The 24,524-nt window shown below is 41.6% G+C and overlaps 2 protein-coding genes across 6 annotated transcripts in view; both read left to right on the plus strand.

Annotated features, from left to right (window-relative positions):
* The window catches only part of zfpm1 (zinc finger protein, FOG family member 1), an 82,296-nt gene extending 68,771 nt beyond the window's left edge, over positions 1 to 13,525 (plus strand). Inside the window, exons 5-9 of the mRNA XM_037450841.2 lie at positions 3,427 to 3,529; positions 4,909 to 5,160; positions 5,927 to 6,163; positions 7,287 to 7,529; positions 7,660 to 13,525. Of these exons, the coding sequence (XP_037306738.2) occupies positions 3,427 to 3,529; positions 4,909 to 5,160; positions 5,927 to 6,163; positions 7,287 to 7,529; positions 7,660 to 10,253 (3,429 nt within the window). The 3' untranslated portion in view covers positions 10,254 to 13,525. The remainder of the gene's footprint in view (positions 1 to 3,426; positions 3,530 to 4,908; positions 5,161 to 5,926; positions 6,164 to 7,286; positions 7,530 to 7,659) is intronic.
* A 6,115-nt stretch (positions 13,526 to 19,640) lies between these two features.
* zc3h18 (zinc finger CCCH-type containing 18) overlaps positions 19,641 to 24,524 on the plus strand; it is a 30,933-nt gene continuing 26,049 nt past the window's right edge. For 2 of the 5 annotated variants that reach the window (XM_037450934.2, XM_037450938.2), the window contains exons 1-5: positions 19,642 to 19,963; positions 20,946 to 21,970; positions 23,004 to 23,088; positions 23,569 to 23,717; positions 23,951 to 24,046. In XM_037450934.2, the coding sequence (XP_037306831.2) occupies positions 20,960 to 21,970; positions 23,004 to 23,088; positions 23,569 to 23,717; positions 23,951 to 24,046 (1,341 nt within the window). In that variant the 5' untranslated portion in view covers positions 19,642 to 19,963; positions 20,946 to 20,959. Of the gene's footprint in view, positions 19,977 to 20,945; positions 21,971 to 23,003; positions 23,089 to 23,568; positions 23,718 to 23,950; positions 24,047 to 24,524 lie in introns of all 5 variants that reach the window. The other 3 variants (XM_037450937.2, XM_037450935.2, XM_037450940.2) reach the window with 3 other exon arrangements.

A 24,524-nucleotide genomic window follows, 5' to 3' on the forward strand; every position in this document is an offset into this window, starting at 1 on the left:
TAGTAATAGTGAAAATATTGAATTGCAAATTTACACAAAACTGTACGTAAATCATAGTCTTCCAAGCGCTTAAATGGCTTTAGAGTCCATGCAATTGTCCACCCATTAACAAACACGCATTCATACAGTGTCCATAGAAGGTGCCAGCAGGATGTAATCTAATGCTCGTTCGAACACACAGCACACCGATGCCCTTAGGGAATGGCTTAAGACACTTTGACAAGAGGAGTCTGGAATCAAACCGCTGAACATTGGTTTAGTGGACAGCTGTCTCTCTGGTACCTTTTGAGCCTAATAAGAACCTAAATGAGATATATTGCAGAGAAATGTGCAAAAAACAAACAGGAAAACCTGAGCAGTCACTTTGAAATCGTTTTCTCCTTTTATTATTCCACTGTTCACAGTTGGATGGAGATTACATCAGTGCTGGGCCTCTGTCTGTGGGTGGGGGCCTAGTCGGTGAGGCCTCAGCTTGTGTTTTGAACTTGTTGATGGGGGTGGGGCCGGTCCTAGTAGTGAAGACAACTCACTTTTGAAACAATGTGATTAAGTTAACTGGTCTTATGGGTGTAATTTGCCTTTGATAGTGAACAATGTGTGTCTCTCAGTGGCCAGGTCCACTCTTTGTCGGTCCAGACACGTTTCTCAAGTGACGCTTGGCTGTTTGAGCCAATGAGATCGGCAACATACCAACAGAAGCGAAAAGGGGCATTGATAACAACCGAAATTTCTCCATTCTCCTTAACCTTCCTCCAACATCTTTAACATCTGCATTCTCTACTAGCCTGGCTAATTACACAAACCCACACACACACACACACACAGCCAAAGTAGGATCTGGCCCTGTGCCTTTCTGATTCTCATTATCTCATTTGAGGCAGTGTTCTGTGTGTGTATTTTTAAAGCAGCACGCTTTTGGTGTTGCAGGTTGACGTTGAAGATAATGTAATATTTGAATCTGTGGTTATGTGGCCGTTTATAGTGACATTTAGTTTAACCCTCAGAGTAAAACTTGCAGCTTGTGAAGGATGATTGATGAGTGTCTTGGTGAAGTCCAGTTTAAAGACAATTATGGATTATTAACTTTCCCAAAGATAGCACAGATTATGTTTCTTTTGTCTTAGAGGACAGTACAGATCTCACTCTGCCATAATAGAAAATGTAGCTGAGGTCAGAAATAGAGTAGATTTACTTTTACTAAACGTGTTATTAATTATCAATTAATAAAATACCAAGCACATTTAGAGTCAGTAGTTACTTAATTTTTTTTCGGGTATTTGTTTCTCATTTCTCTTTCTATGTATATATTTGTGTGTGTGTGTGTTTTCCATGACTGAGCTTTCTGCATTGCCCTATCATGGCCAATTCCACAGCCGTGGCCGTGATGAATTAGTCTGAAGCAAATTAGCAGTACTTACAGCTCAGATGGCTCCAGCATTGGGTTACAAATTAAAACAAAAGAAGCAGTATCTCCTCATCAGCGCAAGTTCCCCATGAAATCCAATACGCTCTGCCTCGATCTGCAGACTGAGAGGCTTCCTTCCTTCTGTCCTTTTCACGGTCTTCCCGAGCTGTGCCACAGACAACATTCATCCTCTGCAGGTATTTAAAGACTTAACTCTGGCTCTGAGGTCTGATAATATTACCCCAAGAACAATTCAACACTTCGTCACATCGTTTGAGCAATGCTCCCCTTTAAAAATAATTTCAATTGAACATTTTGACTTTTAAAGTCCTCAAGAATTAACACTCCCGTTTTCACTAATTTAAAAAAAAATGGAGCAAAAGTGAGCACATTTTCTGTTTTCCTTCCTAAGTGTTGTCCCGAAGCTGAAATTGGGAAACAGAGTGTTGTCTGGGCTCTTGAGCTTTGTACTTCTCTGCTGAAGGGCGTTTAGGTAAGGTGCGAGTGAATGGAAACCAATGTGCAATTTGGTTTGAATATAAACAAACAGACAATGTTTTTACTTACATTAAAACATTCATGTTTTCTGAAATAGTATGTTTAAATATGCAAACAAGTCGTTATCTATTTGTAACTTTCGGTGAATTTAGGAGAAATCAACTAATGTAAATAGACAAAGTACAGTTCATGTCTTAATCATGTCAACTTTAAACTTAAACTGAAGCTGCTTGTCTGGTTTGAGTCCTCGTGTCCGGCACTGAGGTGGTGCTTCCTCCTGGTGGAGACTGATGAGTACTGCATCACAAATCAAACATTTAATTTCATTGTTGAAATTCAATTTAAATTATTCATTATTTTCCCCCCTTTTAAATTGTTGGAAAAACCAAAGAATTGCTGAGTAAAGCACACATTTAATTTCCTTTCATCTTGTCAGTTTGAAGTTAGAATACTAGCCCATCACAGCCACCTTGATAACCATGTCTGTTATCTGCAGGCCAGGGAGGGGGAACTTTCAGGAACTTTCACCCCAGCTGTGATGGTATTTATTGTGCATTTCTTAAAGAAATGTTTACTGTCTCCTATTGTCTACCACACTGTTCTTTTCATGGATTTTGTTATTTACACATGTTCACATTAATCATCACTTCATTTCAGAGTTAATGATAATTTTTGTCCATAGTCCCATAGGCAGGTGATTGCAATGTAGCGGCCTAATATTACAATATTAATATTATAAGATCATTCAATAGCAAACGCAATGAACACTGTAAAGCACAATGTAACACAACAGAATACATGAATACCATTCATAAAAAGAATGACAACGTATGAAGCCTGAAAGCCTGAAATTAGCGGTATTATGACTACTAGTGATGCATTGACTTAGTATGAGCTTGTATGTTCATCTGAATTTGTGGTGCAGAAATTGTGGATGACAGAGAAGTGTATCTGTGCGTGTGAGTGGCATGGTTTCATGGAGACATGGGATCAGCCTGGAGACCTGGGAGGGAATGTTCCTGGAGCCTTGCAATAACAAAGACAATATTGTACTTGGGACACACGTGAGTGTGACGTGTTCTCTCTCCCTCATACCTGCACACATACACAAACTAAATGTTGTTCGCTGTATTCACCGTGGATATAATTATGGGAGCTGCCTGAATAGCAGCCTGCCGACCACATCCGATCTTTTTCTCTTCCTTTTCATCTCTGACTCTTCGTCTTTTATCCCTTTCTTCTCATTTTGTCTCTCTCTTCTCCTTCATTTCCCTTATGGCTTTGTTCAGCCTTTGCTTCCCCCATTTCCTCCTTTCCTCCTTTCCTCCTTTGGTTGTAATCAACCTCTGCTTGCAGGCGTTATATTTATTTTTATAAACTCCTGTTTTCAACTGGCCACGAGCTGGACGGTAACGCAGGACTGTGTATTCCCAATGGACTGCAATTTACCAAGTGACAAGGTTATTTTTGTTAAAAATCTCCTTTCTGTGTGTGTGTGTGTGTGTGTTTGTATTTGTGTGCAGAAATCCGGGTTGACTCTGGTGTGTGAAGATCCAGACTGCTGGATTAGTCTGCTCACTCTGACATGTGACATCTCCGCTGCCAACTGTACAATCTACAGCCAAGGTGACAACATCTCAAGCATCATCTCCTCCTCATTACGGCCCTATGTGCGGCACACAGTGTATTCTTGTGAATCAGTCATAATGCGTGCTGACTGCCTTCTATGTCTGCCACGTCTGTGTTCCCAATAACCAGTATAAACCCAGTCTGACACCGGGAGGCTCTGACCAACTCCACCACACTTGCTTTGGCGATGCCTTGCTTTATTCTAGGCAATAGTCAATAGATTTTAAAAAATGAACTTATTAATCGCACAAATTCAATAATCTCGAATAATGGTGGTTAATAAATGTTGTTGCTGTTACAATGTTGGTTTTTAATGAATGTTTGTTTTTCTCTCACAAATCTCACAAGTAAGATTTAGAAAACATGTATTTTAGACACTGTTGTTTAAATGTTAATGTTATTACACAAAACTACACACTTTCATCTTGGAGGCAGAATTCTACCGGGTGGAACATGTTGAACTAGTGACTCTTCCAGCTAGCTGGAATATTAATCATTAATCTTAACCACATAAATTGCATTGACGGTTGTCAAAATATTGCATTTATTTTGACAACCGTACTTTATGCGTATTTGGGTTTAAATAACCAAATGTTCCTTGTTCACTTCTCTTTATTTATATTATTACAGTTTTTATAATATATAAGCAATACTAGTGTATTTTCCTTTTGGAACATGTGCTTCTTCAAAGCAGGCCAATTGCTTGACGAGAACCAATTGTTGCACAAAGACTCCACAGAAGTGGAAGTTTGTAAAGTTATTGCTACATGCATGAGGAGGCAGCAAAAGGGAGTTAGGCCGATATAAGCAGTCATTGTACGGCATGCTCAACTCAGTCTACATGGACCAGAAGCCGCGCCCCCGCAGTTGTGATTTATGTTTAGTTCAAATAAATAAATTGAAAGCCGCCCTCATATTCTCACCAAATATAAATTGATTTGATGGATGGTTCTTGTTTATGTAAAGGACACATACAGATTCCTGGATGTATTGGTAAACATGTACATTCAATAAATTGTTTGCATCATATCACAGTGGATTGGCATTTAATGCCATAAGCAAAACGTTCCAGTTTTCTTGGTGACTTCTCTCATTCGTAACCAGTAAGAATTTATTGAATTGCATTATTTCAGGGCAGACATTCTGACATTCAATCAGTGGCTTCATTCCATTCGAGTGTGTCACTTCCAAGTTTTGTCTACTGTGAATGTACACAGTATCGTTTTCTGCTAATAAGTCCAAATGTCTCCAATCTCTAAACAATCACCATACAAAATAACGCATCTCACTGTACTGCTGTGTAAACTTTATTTGACCATATCTTGGAAATGTCCTTTATCACTTTACGATTGTGACCACAGCTGTTGTGTTTTCAGGTGAGCAGTTGTTTTGCAAGGTGAGCAGAGAGCTGATGGCTGGTGAAGGGCTCCTGGCTTTCCTGTCCCCTTCTCTGAGCTCCTACTCTTCCTCACCGCTGACTCAGCTCTCTCCTCCGCTCAGCCTGGTCACCCAGAAACAACCTGTGGTGAAAGACGAGACGCTGTACTCGCCGGATCTGCGCTCAGAAATTCAGCTACTCCCACAGCAGGCTGGCATGGCCGCCATCTTGGCTACTGCCGTTGTCAATAGTGAGTGTTGTATTTAATTGTCATTCATTTATGTAGATACACGGTACAAAGTATACGTGTATATATATAAATATAAATATATTTATAAGTGTATTAAATATACTAGAAACACAAGCAACAGAATAAATGCAAAGGAGAACATATTTCTTAACAATATGTATTTCAAATGTAGGACAAATACAATCAACTAAGATATTTGGCCTTCAGAGTATAACGTCCTGAACAGTTTCCCATTCCAATCTTTTAAGCTTCACATGTTTTGTCCTGTCAGCCTTTACATATTTATTCATTATTTCCATCATTGCCATAAAAGCCGGTCATGTCATTATTAAGCAGAGTTGTTTTAATTTTCAATGATTTCTTTGGCCACAAGATGACACTACAGCTGTTCCACTCTCCTGCCCCCTGACTCAATGCAATTGGCTAGTACTGTGCTAATGTCCGTAGCTGTGGCAAACTATTTAAACTATTAAACACCCAGATGATAAGATGTATTATAGATATTGTTACAGTGTGTTGCTTTTGTGCGTGCACGTCAAAAAGCTGGGATACATGCACATAAGTTAGGTCTTTGTAATAAGTGTGCAAATGAAGACTAACCATTAAACTTAAAATCAGCACTTCAGGTTCTTGAAGTTTGACATTCATATCATGTATGCATGTGTCTTACAGGTGTCTATTTGATCAAATGTACCTTTCATCAAGTTTGAGTGTGCAAATGACAGTCAACTAACTCTAAATGTTTGTTCTTGCGTTTTCTTATTAGAGGACATTTTCCCATGCAAGGACTGTGGGATCTGGTACCGCAGTGAGAGGAACCTGCAGGCCCACCTTATGTACTACTGTGCCAGCCGGCAAAAGCAGCAGCCGCCAGCCGCCTCATCCCCGCCACAAGACAAACCTAAGGAGTCCTACCCTAATGAACGCATCTGCCCCTTTCCACATTGCAACAAGAGCTGCCCCAGTGCCAGTTCACTGGAGATCCACATGCGCACACACAGTGGTGAGAGCAAGACTTAGGCTGCGTCTCATTTCTCTGTCTTACCCCTTCCCCTTCCCCTACCCCTTCGTCTGTGTCTTCCCCTTGCCCCTCGATACCGAGAGAAAGGGGGTAGGGGTGAGAACGTTCCTCTAAGAAATGAGACACCACTCGATAACTGGTTGCGTCATCATCCCTTGCCGCTAGCTGGCTGCTACGTCAACAGAGGCGACAAGTGTTGACATAAACGAAGATGCCGTCGTCTCAGGTCGTGATATCGATTGCCTGGGCTCTCTTTATCTTTGCACGCTTGGGTGCCATCAGTCAAAGACATAGAAGAAGCTAGCTAGCGGTTTACTACCGATTCAAAACAAAAACATTACAATTAAAACCACTTGAACATTTTATTAAAAGGATCATAAAACACGAGTGTCATAATTATAATATCAATTAAACTGCTGAAAATACTTACATTTGTGCAACTCCTTCACAGTTCGACGTTCAGCCATAAAAAAAACTTGATGCCGGCACTTTTGAGAAATTCCTACGTTGTTAACTGTTACCCCTCTGTTTCAAGTGTGGTCCTCCGCAAACTTCGTTTCAAGGGCTATGTAGCCCTACGCCTTGGCCCTAGCCCTTAATCAAAATGAGAATTGAGACACCACTTCCCCTCACATGAACGCGCAAAACCGAGGGGGAGGGGTAAGGGGAAGGGGTAAGACAGAGAAATGAGACGCAGCCTTATTGTATACAGTGTTTCCCTTACCATTAGATCAGGTCTACATGAACTAAAAAGCCTGATGTTTTTAATCTTATATCATTTCTGTCTTGACATGGTTGCACGTTTAGAATTCTTCTCTGCGCTTAGAATCGCTCAGAGTTTTACCCTGATGCACACACATAAACATGTGCGCAAACACACAGGTGATCGCAGCCAAAAAGAGGAAAAATGCACATTAGAAAATGTATCCGTGCAACCCCCCGTGCCATACCTAAAGCTGTAAACCTGGTGGAAACACTGTATCTATGCCACTGGCATACAGAGCCTTGAGCGGTGCACTTTCATCAACCAGTTCATTAGATTAACTGGAAGCTGGCACTCACTGTGTGCTCTTTTAACATACTGTCCGTCTCTGTCCTTCCATAGGTGAACGGCCGTTTGTCTGTCTCATCTGTCTGTCAGCCTTCACCACTAAAGCAAACTGTGAGCGCCACCTTAAAGTCCACACGGACACGCTGAACGGCGTGTGTCATGGCTGCGGTTTCGTCTCCACCACAAGAGACATCCTCTACAGCCATCTGGTCACCAGCCACATGGTGTGCCAACCTGGATCTCATAGTGAGGTCTATTCCCCAGGGCCAGGCCTTCCCAAGCTGCCCATGTCCACTGGTAAGTCATCCAATCCTGACTGTGACTGTTGGTGGATATACTTGCATTTAAACCAGTCGTGTTTTTTGAAATCTTGGCATTTCAAAGGTTTTTAAGTGTATTGTTACCTAATCTTGACTCTCTCCTTCAGGTCTCAGTCCAGGAGACTCTGGTGTAGTTTTGAAGTGTCAAGTGTGTGGCCACAACTCTGACTCCCCAGCCCAGCTTCAGCAGCATGTGCGAACCCACCTAGAGGTTATGGTCCCAACTGAAAGGAGCCCCACTCCCCGGCAAAGTACCCCAGCATCAGTTGACCATCCTCAGCTGTCTCCCCATGAGAGGGAGCCTCTTGGCAGTGTCCCTACACCGGACTCATCCAGTCCTGGTGCAAATGGCGGCTCAGCCCCACCTCGAGACTCCAGTCCTCAGAATGCACAAATTACTGACTTAAAGATCAAAGAGGAGCCTCATTCAGACTCTGACACAGAAGAGCAGCAAATGGAGATTGCGGAGGACGGAGAGAAAGATGAGTTTAGTGGACAGGAGGGACATCAAGAAATAAGAATCAAGACAAACGAGAAGCGAATCACCACATCCTCCAGTGCAGCATCAACTTCTCCAAAGAGTCCAGCCACCACAATTGTAAAAGCAGAACCAACCAGTCCCACCCCTGGTTCTAGCCCTGCGCACGAGGGAGGCACAGGGTCAGTTCTCCCTGGTGGAGCAATGTTTTTGCCTCAGTACATGTTTAATCCTGAGGCAGCCATTTTGCCTCAGGCTTCTGAGATACTGGCTAAAATGTCAGAGATGCACAGCCGACTGAAACAGGGCCAGACAGTTCCTCAAAACAATCCAGCGACCTTCTTTACCCCTGGACAGACTGCACCAACAGCTGCAGCCACTCCCCCTCATAAAGGAGCAACCTGCTTTGAGTGTGATATCACATTCAACAACATCAACAACTTTTATGCACATAAGAGGCTGTACTGCTCCAGTAGGCACCACGGAGAAGGTGCAACCTCCGCTTCAGGTCCTGGATTGACAAGAGATGCAACCTCTGCTACGATGCCCCGTGGCTCTTCCACATCTCCTCAGGGTGGAGCAGCAAGTAGAGCAGCCTCTGCTTCTCCTACTGAGTCCGACCCTCCAGCAGGGAGTGGAGCAACAGAACCCAAGAGGGTGGTGGAAATAAAGACAGAAACCTCCAGAGAGGGAATATCATCCTCTTCTGAAGGGGAAGGTGGAAGTGTGGGAGGAGGCGGTGGAGGAGGAGAAAGAGCAAGCGAAGGCAGCCAGAGTCCCGCTAGTGGTTCTGCAGAGGACCAAGAAGACGATCCAAATAGAACCTTCTGCCAGGCCTGCAACATCCGCTTTAGTCGTCATGAAAACTACACTGTACACAAACGCTTCTACTGCGCTTCACGCCATGACCCATCTAACCACAGAGCCGTACACATGGCCAAGGCAAACACACCAGCAGCCTTCCTTCCCCAGCCCATCCGCAAACGCAAGAGGAAGAAGATGTACGAGATTCATATGGCCAGAACTGAGGCCTTAGCCAACGCTGCTGCTGCAGCTGCTGCTGCCGCCGCTGCTGTGGCTGCTACTGCACCATCTCCCTCTGTCCTGGGCTTGGCAGTGAAGCAAGAGGTTTCTCCCAGCGAGGAAGGCAGCTCTAGCCCAGAAGGAGATGGCCCGATTGACCTCAGCAAGAGGCCCCGCCTGAGGGTGGTTCCACGCCATAGCAGCAGCAGTATTCTCCCTGCCCTGCCTCTTACAGACTACCACAAGTGCACGGCTTGCAGTATCAGCTTCAACAGCATCGAGAACTATCTGGCCCATAAAACCTACTATTGCCCCGCTACCACCCTCCAGCCCCATACCTTGGAGCAGCTTCACCGGCTTAATAATTCGGCCTCTACCTCTCCCAAAAGCAGACCTCCGCCGGAGCGCACGGATCATCTGCACCCTGTGGAGGCTAAAGCTCTGCCTGCTGAGTGGGTGTCCCAGGCTCAAGTCACATCCTCTAGTCCTCACCCCTCTGCCTTACCTTCCTCCGAGGCCACATCTCATCCCCATACAACCAACACACTTGCAGTGACCCCAGGGGCTGGAGCCAAAGGCACAGGTGCCAGATCCCCTCAGGTGGTGTGCCCATACTGCCCGAACAGGCTCATGACCTGTGACTTGATGGAGCACTTCAAGACCACCCACGGCCTTGTTGTAACCGTTCAGCCACCTCAGCCCGGCAGTGAAGTCAGCCGCAGCCCCAACCTAAGTCCAAGGGATGGAACTGCTGCAACCACCTCCGCCACCACGATGAGCTATTCTAGATTGGTCTCTCAAGTTCACAGAGACAGCATCAATGGGCAGGCGAGGAGCGGTACAACTTCTCCCATCTCCCCGCTGGTAAACGGCAGCCCTTCAGCTGGGGGTGGATCACCTTTGGCCGTCTCACCTCTGCCCCCGTCTCCCTCACGGGCTCCTTCTCTGACTTTGTCACCTGTGCCTGAGGTCTTGAGGGAGACTGTGGGCTTGTCTTCAGACAACGCTGTCCCGACTATGACCATCGCCACAGCCCCGCCTGCCCCAATCCCCGGCCCCAAATCTACAGTGATCTCCCCGGTCCTTAACGGTAATTCCCGCTTCTGTCGGCTTTGCAACATCAAGTTCAGCAGTCTCTCCACTTTCATAGCTCACAAAAAATACTACTGCTCCTCCCACAGCGCCGAACATGTCAAGTGAGCTCAGTATTTTTTTTGCTCCTCTTTCTGTTCCCTTGTCTTTTTGAGTGGATGCTTTCCTTCACCATGTTCCAGGAAACTCAGTTGCCCCTCCTCCTCTGCCAGTTGTCGTGCAAAGGGGGCCAAAATGGCTTGACCATGAGTGACAATAAATGACTGTTACTCACCTGTCAGGGTCTGATCTCCAACTGCTCAAAAGCAGAATTTACAGGTGGTGTTACTAACATAATTACTGATATTCTCCTGCAATGGGTCAAAGTTTGTGGCCCATCAAGAGCCGATGCTACCTGCACACATGGTCCACTAAATCACTCTCGGTCTTCGCCCAAGTCACTAATCTGCCACTCCCAGGCCTCACATTATGTTGGATTATTATATATGTTAAAAACAGTGTCTGTAATTAGATTCTGACTGATGGAGGCATTTGTGACTCATGACAATACAGTAATAATGAGATTATGATGAATCATCAAGCTTTTCTTGAGCTCTTAATGTTTCAGACCTAAACAGAGGAATTGTTTTTCCTGTTTGGAAAAGACTTGATCATTGTTAATGTTTTTAATAGCTGTGCATAGTGTATGATGTCTGAAAAAAAAAAAAATATATAATGCTTTTGGTTTCAACACTGGCTCTTTTTCTCACTAAACTAGCTGAAGCAATTTAGCTGAAAAACAAATATGTGGTCCCAATGTTACTAATTACTGAAGGATAATATTTTCAAAATGGATGGAATTCTGTTCCTTTCTTGCACACATTTGTATTTTCTCCTTAAAATGCAAGGGAAGAAAAACATGTGATATATTTATCTTTTAGTCCTTACTGATTTCATGTCAACAGAAAACTACCTACATATTGCCTGAGAGTTCTTGTATTTTTTATTTGTATATTTTTCATACTGTTGCAAGGAACTTTTTGGATTTGGGTGTGTTGAAGTGCATTTTCTAAGTGTAGATATGTAATATCTTCTCACAGTAATCACTTGGATCACGCAAGACCTTGTTATCACGTTAGCATTTAGTATTTTGTTTATGCAGTCTTTAATTGATGGCGAGGTCAAGACCAGCGCTGTTTATTTTTAGCCCCTCTTGATGAGCTACATGATTAGATCAGAAGAGTTTCCTTACTCACAGATCCTCACAAGAGAAAGTTGAACGGAGCACTATGATGTAGCCACAAATTTTAGGGTGTATAAAATACAAATTTTGAATCAAAATGTTATCTTGAGTTACCAGCCTACATACCATGCAAAATATGACCAAGACAGAGACAGCTTTTGTTGGACTGTCAAATCGTACTAAGAAATACTCAAACATAAAATAAAATGCTTGGTTGCCTAATACACATCTCAAAAGATGTTATGTGTCTTATTAATGATTGTGTTTCTTTCCGGGAATGAAGGCATAGCAGGAAATAGTCACATTGTATTACAAGGCCTCACATAGTAGAGTAAGCACCTATTTAATCATTGTGGCCGATGAGTGTGTGTGAGCAAGTCCTTTTCCTCTCTCTCTATTGCTCTCTCACTCATGCACACTTTCTTGCCATGCACCCATGCTGCTGTAGCAGCTGCAATACAGTATTAGCTAGAACTGTGAAATGCTTTTTATTTTTGAAATATGGGTGCATTTTTATTTTCTTTGAGGGCCAGACTTCATTTTTAATTTGAGATGTAAATGGAGACTATTGCATCCAGATTCTGGGTTTGTTGTTTGTCTTTTATCACCCCAAATTTCTAAAGATGTATAAAATAAAAAGAAGTATAAAATCCCCTGGATTTAATTTACCACAGCCTCTAAGACACAATTGGAGCTTTATTGTACACTAGAAATACTGAGTATGGAAAATATCATTGGGGGTTAGCATGTCCCTGGCCAGCAGGGGTTCACATACAGCAGCTGTTAGACTTTCTTGCTAAAATACTAACATCAGTCAAACTGTAAACCTACTCTCCAGCTTGTGGCTGGCTGCTGTTGACCCGTCTTTTCAGTGGTCAGCATGTTCCCATTCAAAATAGTTTCTCTCGTCAGTGGTTCAGGGGATAGGTCTTTTTCGATTACTAATTAGGAACAACAGAACAAGCTGTAAAGTTATCGTGAATTTTGCAATGTGATCTCATTAGTTATTGATGATCACCCCATTGTCCATTTGTTAACGCATGTAAAAGTGAGGGATTTTCAAAAACATAATTCAGAATCCCTGGTTTATTATGCAACTGTTCTCTGTGGTGGTTTGAAGCAGAACTGTACAAGGCCCAACTGGGGCCCAAGTGTTTACAATTGTGCTGGTCGGTCTTTATCAGTCCAACTTGAAAGAGAGCTGAAGAAGAAAGTCACAGAGAAAGGTCAACTTACCACAAATTGAATAACTGGGTGCTGTAAAATCATCCTTTGAACTTTGAACCCCTTTTAATTGCACTGTGTTGTAGAAAAATGTGCTGAGTGTTTTAGTTTTAGGGACTTTTTGTATTGTATTTATCTTATACAGAACTTTTCCCTGTCCAAAGTGCGTTACCATGAAGGACTTGAAGGCCTAAAAAACATTTCTTATAGTTGTAAACATGTTTTGTTAATGATTCCTATGATGTCTATAATAGAAAAAAATCACAATAAATGTCAAAGCTTTTATCTCCATATTTTCTTTTCAGTTCTATTCAATTTTTGTCCAAACTATGCATGGGAAATAAAAAAAAAGTTCTGAGACACTGATGGATTATGTCACTGCACTTCTATTAGTGTCGATCTTTCATTTTTGTATAAACGCCTACGCACAACTCTGTTCATGAACTTGAGTGGGAGTCCATGACATTTCTAGGTCCTTGATTCACCGTGGCTTGTTTGAAGAAGAAAGTTCTCAGTTCACAGTTTCTGCTTGACCTCAATAAAGGCAGAGTGAATCATCAGCTTTCCATTTGATGAACAACAGCATTCAAAATGTGTGCCCATTCAGAGCTCAAGGATGCTCCGATCAATAGCAAAGATAAACCAAAACAAAGATAAACTGATGCATATTTTCATCACAACTTTCTCACCGTCTGTTTATCCTTCAGTTATGGGATGTGAATGTGAACTGTTGTATTCAGTTACTGTGTACTACCTTGTGATGTGGAAACGTTTTGGCTGCCATTAAACCATTTATAATAGTTAGCAATTATCTGATTCCAAAATAACCACGACCATTCCTGAGAATGTAGGCAGTTGTTCATTTTCCCCAAATGTACCTTAGCTGGAATGTAGCACTGAGATGCTGTATAATGGTACAGGCACCAATAAACTACGAGTGACGTTAACCAGAATGTAATTAGATTGATCCTTTTCCAAAAAATGCAAAATAGATTTGGGTAGGACCTTTTGTCTTCTTACACTACATGCCATTCTCCTGTTAATCCAAACAGGGGCTACTAGTCTGCCCAACATCAATAACTATTAATTCACACAAACCCAATAGTAAGGAGAAACCTGTGGCTAAATGCCTCTTTGTATTTTGATGAGGTGAAGACCGCTATTGAAGCCCCAAAATTAGATTTGTTAAATTGGAAAGCATTGTTTAGTTATTTGAAACAGTGTGTAATTTTATTATTTTGAGCCCGAAAGATTGAAGAATTTTGTTGAAGCTATGGGAGTACTACACATAGAGGCAATGGGAGACCGTTAATATTTGTTTGGCTAGGTGGAAATCTTAAAGGATTAGTTTTCAGTATAAACAAGAACTAAAAAAGAGAGTCCAGAAGAGGCGCTCACTCTGTGCTTGTAGAAATTGAAAACAAAGGTTACAATATTGTATCCTTTGTTTTCTTGCAGCCGACCATAAGGCTGGATTGTGGAATGCTGTTTGCAGGAATGTTAGTGAATACTGTAGGATATTAACAAATAAATTGACGACCAGGTTCATACATTAACTATAGATAAAATGAATTTAGTGTACAACAAAATACAACCATGATTCTGGTGTTTGGAGAGATGTATCTCTTCGATAAAATAATGGGAATGTTGTAAAACTACTGTAATTTTGAAACTGTAACCAATAGAATAATACCAATCTACAGTTATGATTGTATTCAATGTAATGTAATCTACAGAAATGCATTCATGTAATACTTGATAACACCACAACTGATATTGACTCAGGCCTTCAACAGCCGAGCTACATTGAACTCACCAGGAGACCACTCCCAAGGGGTGTGGCCACCACTCCCAAGGGGTGTGGCCACCACTCCCAGGGGGCGTGGCCATCGACTTTCACTGATCGGTATAAATACTTGTAGGCAGCCATTGTTCTCGAGTTCGTTGGTTGTAAACAACAGTCATGGTCTAGGGATGGTCGAGAGACTGTCCTGTGGAGACCAGCGGCTCTTCATCTGAGATGTCCTTTTTAGCACAACACCCTTTCATTTATTAAATACTTTTGATTTTAATGTCACATAAAGGACCTCCTTCTCTGCTGTTGACCTGTCTGTGCTCCCATCAACAAGGACGCTGATAAATCTGTAAGCCAATCCTTGTTTCTAACCGCAAGCTGTATTTATTTCGCGATGAACTGGGTAAAAACTCTTGCTTGTTTGGGGTTAATGTAGGCATCTTCCAAATCAACTCCATTCCGCTATCCATTGATGGATAATAATAAAATGGCTTCTCATGTTAGGGAATATGGTAAGACATTTGAAACAGCTTGACCATTTTGGGGAACGGTGTCTTTTGCATCAGATTAAAAGCTTCCACAATTGGCTCCCTGTTGTGGAGCCGATTACTCCATGCTTCTGTAAAAACAAAGAACAAAACATTAACCCCCAGCCAACTGCAGTCTCAACTAATTTGACCCAAATAGAGGATTTGCTGTTAACAACAAGATGGCAGTAACTCATGAGAGGGGAAACATCTCACTGCACTCTGTCTAACGTTATCTAACATTAGCTAGCTAGCAAGCCTTCGTAGCTTCTTTAAATGGTTAAAGGATTCTTTTTCAGAATAGCACATTCTGATCTCAGTTGGGTATTTAGCAACATGCAAAGTCCATGTAACGTTAAGAGTATCTTCATGACCATTGGTGCTCTCTGTCCGTTATTATATTATGTATATACGTTTAAAATATTGGCCAAATGACCCGTTTCAGACTGAGCAAATATAGAATCCTTTTGTGTTTAAAAGGGACACTTTAAAGTTACATGGACTTTGCATGTTGTTAAATACCCAACTGAGATCAGCTTGTGCCATTCTAACAAAGGATCCCAACACCAACCACCTGAATAACCGACCCAACCCGCCGCTTTGACAAAGGAACCTGCCGATCTGAAAAAGGAACCTTCCGCAGACTTTTCGCACTCGGCGTCACTCTAAACAATTTCTAAATAATGAATACTTAGTTATCACTTACCATAGGCGATGGCGTGTTGCTTGGTCCCCTTGTGACGAAATGCAGCGTATTTCTCCATGTATTCGCTGCCTTTGATGAAGTCGTTGTCCGCAAGTTCGACCTGCTTTGCAAAAACTGTGGGTTGTTCGGTTTTTGAATATTTTACATTTTCCAATGGTCAATGGGTACGTGGTCTTTTTGTAACCTGCGATTGGGATGGTGACTGAGACACGCACAGGCCTGCTCAAGAAGCACTTCATTTTCTTTTTAAGAACGTTTGATTTTTCCGCACACTCAACATCAGTCAAGGCGAGAAAACATCCTATGGCAACTGGACCGGGTCATAAAGGCCATGATGTTTAAAAAACAAATTAAAAAGTTAAGAAATCCGCATACTGGTTTCCACCTGCTTTAAAGAGGCGGTGAATTTTCACTGCAAAATAGCGGCAGAGGTGTGCTTCCACTGGCGGTTTCTGTACATACCGCAGAATAGGCGCAATATACACATCCCCTACCATCTCTGTATGGGAAACTCCCACTTTTCCCTTGACCCTCCCATGAAGAACAAGTTCCAGTCCAGTGTTCTTCGTTGAGTATTCAAGATCTTTAGTCCAGACATGTTCAATGTACATAGGTTTGTAAGAGGATACAGGAAGGACCAAGAACAGGACGCTTATCCCTTAAATTTGCATTGTCTTCAAAATGGAGAAAAGGTGATCTTTCCAATAAGAATCAAAAGGCCATAGTTATAAGAGCTTGAGGACAAAGCTTCAAACGACAAGGATGTGGTGTGGCAACCAAACACGATTTGCTGAATGTGAAGATCAAGATGGACCCAACTTCATTTGTATGATAGATTAGTTCACTTTTTGGATGATACTATACTCTCAAAAACCTAGGAGGCATGTCGCGGCGTACTCCCCTGTTCACTCACCTTTCTCACCCCTTTTGTGTTTGCAGTTATGTAAATGTAGTGGCTAGTTAGGACCTTAAATTTCAGTTCTGAAAGTTAAATTACAACTTTAAGAAAATGTTCACATCTAACTAAAACAGCCCAAAAAGTTGTGATTGAGAGACACTTAAACCAATGTGTTTTATTGACTGTCAAGTTTCGTGTGATTTTCGGATTGACCACGGCTCTGCCCAAACTGAAAAGAGCTTTCTCTCCGGTGGACACAAAGGACAACTCGAGAACTGTCGATTTTATGATCTTTTATTTCTCTTAAGGGTGGATCAGACAGAACAGAGCAGGTTGAACCTTTCAAACACAAAGCAAACCCCATGAATTAGTCAAATACATTTCGATAATCACTTTCTTAGTAATAGTAATAACAAATAAATACGGCTGAAATAATTCTGATAAACCTAGGATAAGTCTCCATTACTTAATTTAAATGACACATTTCACTAAGTAAAGCATGAACAAACAATAAATCATACTGTCCTACCAGTTGCGTCGCTAAGAGATTAGGAGCTGTGGTCACAGTGTCCTTTTCCTCAGGACCGAGTGAGAGGGCCATCTGATCTCTCCACAAACATTTTATGCCATGCGCTTCCTGTTGGTACGCAGGCCCTTCCTGTGGGTGGAATCAACATTAGCCGCATCGTCACCCCCTGCAGTCTGGGAGCGCTCCGACTGTCCGGGGTGAATACGGGCCTTGAGTGCTCCGTGCGGCTTGTGACCGAGGTTGACACAACATGGACTTTTGCCAAAATCCTGAAAGAAAGCCACCGCAATGCACATACAATCACAGCCAATCATCAGACCGCATTACATATCTATGAAAACATTAACCAAAACATCATCTTTCAGCAGAAAAAAAACTGTGTAAATTTAACACAAAATTCATTGTTACAGACAAACTAGCAGTTCTCCAGGGTTACACACACACCAGCAGGTTCAAGTAAGATTTTCAACGCTGCAACCAGACATTTCACACACAATTATCCTTTATAATAACAATTCACTTTTTTTTTTACAGACAACAAGTCTACCCCACTTTTGTCATACAATTCTACAATTCTTCTAGAATGTTTCATCATGTCAATATCATGCAGTTCTGTAGGAAAAGAAAGCGGTTATTCAAGCGTTTTCTAATGTTGATGATGATAACATTGATCATTTAATGTACTTTAAATGTACACAGTTTAATCAACGGATCTGTATTTTAGATTATCTGGCTTAATGCTAAAAAAAAAAGCAATGCCAAATTTAGACTCTTACAAAGGAAGAATAAGCCTCCAATAAGACATAGCATGTCCCATTCAAAGGATTGAGATTTCAACAAAGGAAAAATGATTAAATTTAATAGTTTTGTCATTTGTTTTTACACTTTAAATTAAAATAGAGCTTTCAAATCTATAGATATTGGTTACACAGAAATGTACAGGTACTCCTGCTTATCGTGTGTTGTAAGTCTGTCTGCTAAATGAACTGCACTTTAATTTAATGAAGGTAAAAACAACTACTCATTACCAGATGGCGTTGAATAAGCTGGACCCAGACCACAGCCAGTAGCTTGACCATTATCAATGAGATGGCCAACTTTGTTGCCATTGGCTGTTGCTATCTCATTTTCACCACTTCTGTTCTGCTTTGTAGTCATATCAGTCGCAGTATTCAATGGCTCTCTCCTCGCATTTTCATTTGTTCTATTGCTATTGGCTTGAGAAGCTGGGGGGTCACGAATCGTGCCAACGCCCATCCAGATCATTGACAGTTGATCAAAACTAAAGTCTGGAAAGGCATCCACAGTAGAGCAAAAAGGATCAACACTAGTGCCAGCATATTTGTTACCTGTTGTGGAGAAAGAGAGACCCAACCCATTAAAACCATATTAAACAGACTGGTGAACAACGTCTATGACATCACATTAAAAGTTATCAGAATCAGAATCGACTTTATTATAGACTTTATTATAGATTCGTTATAGTATAGTTATATCTCATATATAACAGCTACGTAGACGTGAAAACCAGCGGAGCGTTTCACAGAAGACTTGACAAAAACAGGCTGATCACTATGGAATGCCGTTTTATTCAAAATTAAATAAATTAATAAATACATAAATAAATGAAATATGCATTTGAAATACATTGTGAAATAAATAAATACATAAATATTAAATACATCTAATCATTTCATGGTACTTTTATAAGTACACATTTTTTCATTTCATAATGGCACTTTTTTGAGGGTTTTTTGGAAATACTAGGGCTTGCGGTTCCCACTTCGGCAGCTCTAGGTGGTGTTTGGTTGTAGGTGGTGGTGGTGGTTTCTATCCCATCGAGGCGGTCGGCAGCCGCTTTCAATAAGTCTGAGATACTTTTCTTTACATTGTAATGAATGAACCAGTACCTTATCTGCTACTACAACCATAGACAGTAGCTATATAAGAAGGCTACAACTAACCTAGCCTATTTCTAGCCCTTTCACTGTCAGCCTTTTTTTGCTGTCTGTTCTGAATGTGAGAGATAGCCACGCCCCCTGATTTGCATATAAGAACGTGAAATGAAATACAGTGCCATTATGAAATAAAGTGGCATTATGAAATAAAAGTGCCATTTTGAAATTAAAAAATGTGTACTTATGAAATAAAAGTACCATGAAATGATTAAATGTATTTAATATTTATGTATTTATTGCCTCATTTATTTATTTCACGATGTATTTCAAGTGCATATTTCATTTATTTATGTATTTATTCATTTATTTAATTTTGAATAAAACGGCATTCCATACTTTACGGGCTGAGATGAGCTGACGGGGTCTGACGGTCCCGTTAACAACACCTCACATCTCAGACATCCATACTTGACAACCTTGAGACCTCAGAATTAGGGAGATATTCACAATGACCGGACTTAACTTTTTACCCTCGGTCGTTATTGCCTGTTACTGAGGTGAAATGCATTCTGGGGTATTTGGTTCTCACAAGAACAGACGACCCTGCTCCGATGCATGTCCAGTAAAATGGGCGGTGCGAGTCACATCCGGGTATTATGACCGTTCTCGGACTTTAGAAATGGAACAATACTCGGGCTGCGACTGATGACGTCGCGAGAAGTCCACGAGAACAAAAGTCCACACAAGAACGCATATTGAGAAAGGGCATGAGATACGGCCGATCTCAGATCGGCCCTTGTTCATTTCCTGCGCGGTTTTTTCCTCCTGGGTTGTCGTATGTTGATGACGTTGATGTAATGGCCGCTCTCGCTGTGGCGTGAGGATTGTATTATTTTCTCCAACAGAGCTGTTAAATTAACCCGTCAGATATTTGTGTAGACTGTATAAATATATATTAGAGGGGAGAGTGCCGCTCCCAACGCAGCAGTGCTGTCTACAAAGAGCTCCGGGTCGACAAGGTGAAGGAAAAATGTATGTTTGTTAGCCGCGAGCCGAGTGTAGCTGAGCTTTTAGCTTATAGTTAGCTACACGGATGGCTGTATTGTTTAGTGAAAGACCAAGTAAGCTTCAATGTCCGCCGATGGGTACAGCTGCGTTGTCGTGTTACTTTTGCAGCAAGGACGAGCTGTTCAATTGTTTATATTCTTCTCGGTGTATTTGCTGTTCGTTCTGGGCATTGTACTCGTTGGTTAGCAAGCTGTCCGCGTTGACGTTGTGGGCCTTTTTGCCATCCAGCTATACGTGTAATAACACTCACTTTACGAACTTGCAGACGTTTGAGTGTGTGTACGTTAGGCAAATTAGAACTTTACCATGGAGCCCTTCCTAGGTATTTGCAATACGGTTTTATGAATTGCTTAGCTCCTACCATCGGCAGATAATGTTAATGCTAGTAGTTAGCTAGCTTGCTGTAGCTAATATGTGGGTCTTTGATGTTGAATGAGCTGCACTGGAAACTTTTTCATTAAATGTCATATTCTAATCACATTATGTTTTTTTTACCTGTATTATGGCTTTTTCTCATATGGACGTTTTTTTTTCTTCTGTCCTTTAAATTGATAACATTACAGTTTGTCTAAGCTCAAATGACAAAGCACTCAAATTCAAATTGCTTACTGTTGTACATTTCAGTGTGTTATTTAGTGCATAGGTTGGTTTACTTTATTATTTGACTTATGCTAATCAAAAATCTGATTTGTCTAATTGGATATATACAATATCACAAAATCAATTTACTGAAGATTTTTCCATCCCAACAAACTGTTGCGACTTGCTGTTAGAAAATAATTTAACTAATTAATATGTTTTTAATAACTATTGGTTAGTTAATGTTCTGTTGTGTATTATGACGACTACATAGAAATGCAAAAGTTAACTGTCAAAACTGTGCTCAGTTAGGATATTACTGTTTTCTACAGACTTCTTTTGTTCTGTTTACAGCAAAATATTCTCCGATGGAAACTCCTGAAAGCCCCACCCAGTCCCCTCAGTCTCCTGGGGAGGAGGAGGAGGAGGAGGAGGAGGAGGAGATGAGGGGCCTTTCTGACAGTGAGCTGCTTGATTCTCCTGATGAAGATGAGGACGGCGTCATATCTAATAATGAGCTAGTCCACGAACAGGATGATGGGGTGCTTGAGGAAGAAGAAGAAGAAGAAGAGATGGTGTTGAAGAACCAAGGAAGAGATTTGGAATTAGAGGAGGAGAGGGAAGAAGACGATGAAGTTGTCCCTGACTTTGTCTCTGACCCAGAGGATGAGGAACCTGTAGGAGAAACAGAAGGGATTGGACAGGATGAAGGTACCATTGTATTGATGGAGGGGGATGAAGACGGTCCGGAGGAGGAACAGTTGGATGAGAAGGAAGGAGAGGATCAAGACGATGGAGTCATTGACACCCCACAATCTCCAGACTCAGAACAGGGCCAGAGCTTAAATCCTGAAGAGGATGGAGAAGACATGGATGAAGGATACAGGGACTATGTAAATAGTGTCTCAGCAGATCCCGAGACAGCTGAGGTGGACGACGACGACGATGATGATGAGGGGGAGGAAGACCTGACAAAGTCTGAGGAGGAAGAGGATGACAGAGGGATGAGAGCAGAGCAAGAGCAGAGGAGGAGAGCCGTCATGGTGAGGGAGATGAAGGATGACCCAGCGTCTGTTTCCCGGGAGCTGGATGAGCATGAGCTTGATTACGATGAGGAGGTTCCAGAGGAGCCTAGTATCCCTGTACACGATGAAGAAGAAGATGAGGATGACACAAAAGCGGAAGGAGAAGAGGAAGAAGAAATTGGTGACAAAAGCAATAAAAAGAAGGAGAAGAAACCAATCCTTCCCCCATCGCCTACAAACAGTGAATTCAAGAGGTCAGGCGAATGCAAAGAGCCTGAAAGGATGCATAGAGACTCCTTGAGAGACAAGAAGAAGGATGAGGACGATGGGGAGATTGATGAAGGAGAGATTGATGTAAGTGATCATAGTTTGGATTCTATACTTTCGCCTAGGTTTACAACCTTTCACGCACGTGTGGGGGCTGAGCCGCCACCCGCAGCAAGGAGTGGACAATTGTAGGAACCCCCAGGGCATCCCCCTTGTTCAATGGTAGAGAAAATCATTGGCTGGGTGCCAGTAAAGTGGGTAAAAAATGGCCTTCTATATTAAGAAGTTTTGATTGATTTTCTCTTGTGTGGAATTATCTTTTGTGTGTTATGTTTAATACAATATATTAAAAAATGTTAGCATTTAAATGTACAAGATGGCAGGTATGGCTTGATAATAGAAATGTTCAAAACCACTCAAGTTGCAACACTGCTCTGCAGTTTATAGTGTGTGTTAAAACGACAATGGTTGGGGAGATGGCGATAACGCAAGCTCTCAAAAATGTTTTATATATTTTATATACTTATGTATATTTTACATATTAATTTTTCAACTTTTAATAGAAATATTATGGGGTTTGGTGCAAATCTGCTGACCAATAATGAAACAATTGGGTGACTGAATTTTGAACCCACACTGCAAATCTAGGTAGACTAAACAACAAGAGATATAGTCAAGAAATATGTTAATTTCATGTTTTCCTTAGTACTGCTATTATTGCTACTGGCTAGTCTGACATCCTGCACGATTGGATCGCATACGCAAACCATATTCAGCTCTTCTCAAATGTTGACTAGTAGATTGAGCAGAGATAGTTTTTTTCCAATATGCTTTCATATAATTACTCTGCCTATGGTGTTGTAGACCCACATTGAACCTGTAACACCGCATAGTTGCCTACTGCTGTTTTCTGATTTAAAGATTCAGGCTGTCACATTGGGTCGTTTCTGGAACGCCTTTGCTCATACATTTTCAGGTTGAATATAATAATAATAAATTATATTTATATAGCGCTTTATAGTAGTCTCAAAGACGCTTTAACATATATATATGGATAAATGCATCGCAACCAAACCATGTAACAGGTTGTTCCATCATCATCTCCCTTGTATGTGGGCAGGATGATGACCTGGAGGAGGGGGAGGTCAAAGATCCCTCGGACAGGAAGATCAGACCACGTCCCATTTGCAGGTTCTTCATCAAAGGTAGGTGAGCAGTTCTCACCCAGCTCAGTGGGGTGGAATTCCAATGCGCGCAGGGATCAGTGCGGAATTGTAAACAAAAAAAAAAAACATTTAGAGTTTTTAAGGTGTGCTATCTGTTACGCTGATGAACATATAGGCTTCAGACAGTAGCCTATACGTTTTACTTAGACGTATATTATTATTATTATGCAAGGAGATCTACAGAAGGGGGAGCCTTTGTACTTTAGATTTTCATGTTCTTAACTACGTGTTGTGTATTGACTAAGAAATATATTGCATTGTAGCTCCAGTCATTAGTGTATGAATGGGTGAATCATGATGGGTTAAAGAGCTTTGAGTGGTCTGAAGACTAGAAAAGAGAAATACAAGTACAGTTTATTTATTATATTGTGTCTTAACCCAAGGTAGTAGCACAAATAATGTTTTCTCCTCACTGCGTAAAAGAAATTGTTTAATACTGCTACACGTTGTCTTCTCTAGGAAATTGCACCTGGGGTATGAACTGTAGGTTTATCCACCCTGGAGTCAATGACAAAGGTAACTATTCCCTCATCACTAAACCGGATCCCTTCTCCCCTAACGGAGCACCTCCTGGAGGACCTCACCCGCTCATACCCAATAATCCCTGGGTAGGTTGTTTTCTTTTGTTAAACAGTAAAGACTGTCTATAATATCGGAAATTTTGAATTGTACACACAGACACACACTGGTTTAACATAGTGACAGTACATGAATGTAGATAAATGAGCAAAACAAATTATAAAGTCATTGGTACCACTGGGCCTCTGCAGCGTATATGTGCGTCATATAGAGAATCAAGTGGATTTATTTGTGATTTGTGATTAAATTGTGTGTGTCTTAGGTTGGACCTGCAGTGGAGGAGCTCCCTCCACCACCACCTCCGGTGGAGCCTCCTGTGGAGAGTGCCTGGGAGCGAGGTCTAAGGCATGCGAAAGAGGTAAATACTTATAATGCATTCGAACCAGACAAAAATGAATGAACAGCTGTCATGCTGCTGATCAAATTGCAACGCAAGAATTTGGAAAACTAATTGCTAATGCTGCGTTCACACCAAAAGCAAAGCAAATTATTCGCACGAGTAGATGAACAGACGCTGTAGTGCCTTCCAATCGGGTCACTTCGGACGCCTCAGGGGTTTCAATAGGCTTGTTCATTTATTCCAGTGTTTCTTTCACGTATAATAACAAAAATAAACTGTCACTAAACTTATAAATAAACCAACAAATTAACAAGCAAAAACTAACAACAACAATTGAAAAACCATATGCCTGCTGGCGTCCACGTCTTCCCACCACTCAACACCGAAGCAAAAAAGACAACTTCCAGGATCGTTTGTCTTCCTGTCCACTAATTGCCACAGGTGTGCAACTTCGACCAGCAGGCGTCACCCAATTAACTTTGCTTCAAAAATGGCT

The sequence above is a fragment of the Pungitius pungitius genome, chromosome 6 (genome assembly GCF_949316345.1).
Source record: "Pungitius pungitius chromosome 6, fPunPun2.1, whole genome shotgun sequence".
NCBI classification, from domain to species: Eukaryota; Metazoa; Chordata; class Actinopteri; order Perciformes; family Gasterosteidae; genus Pungitius; species Pungitius pungitius.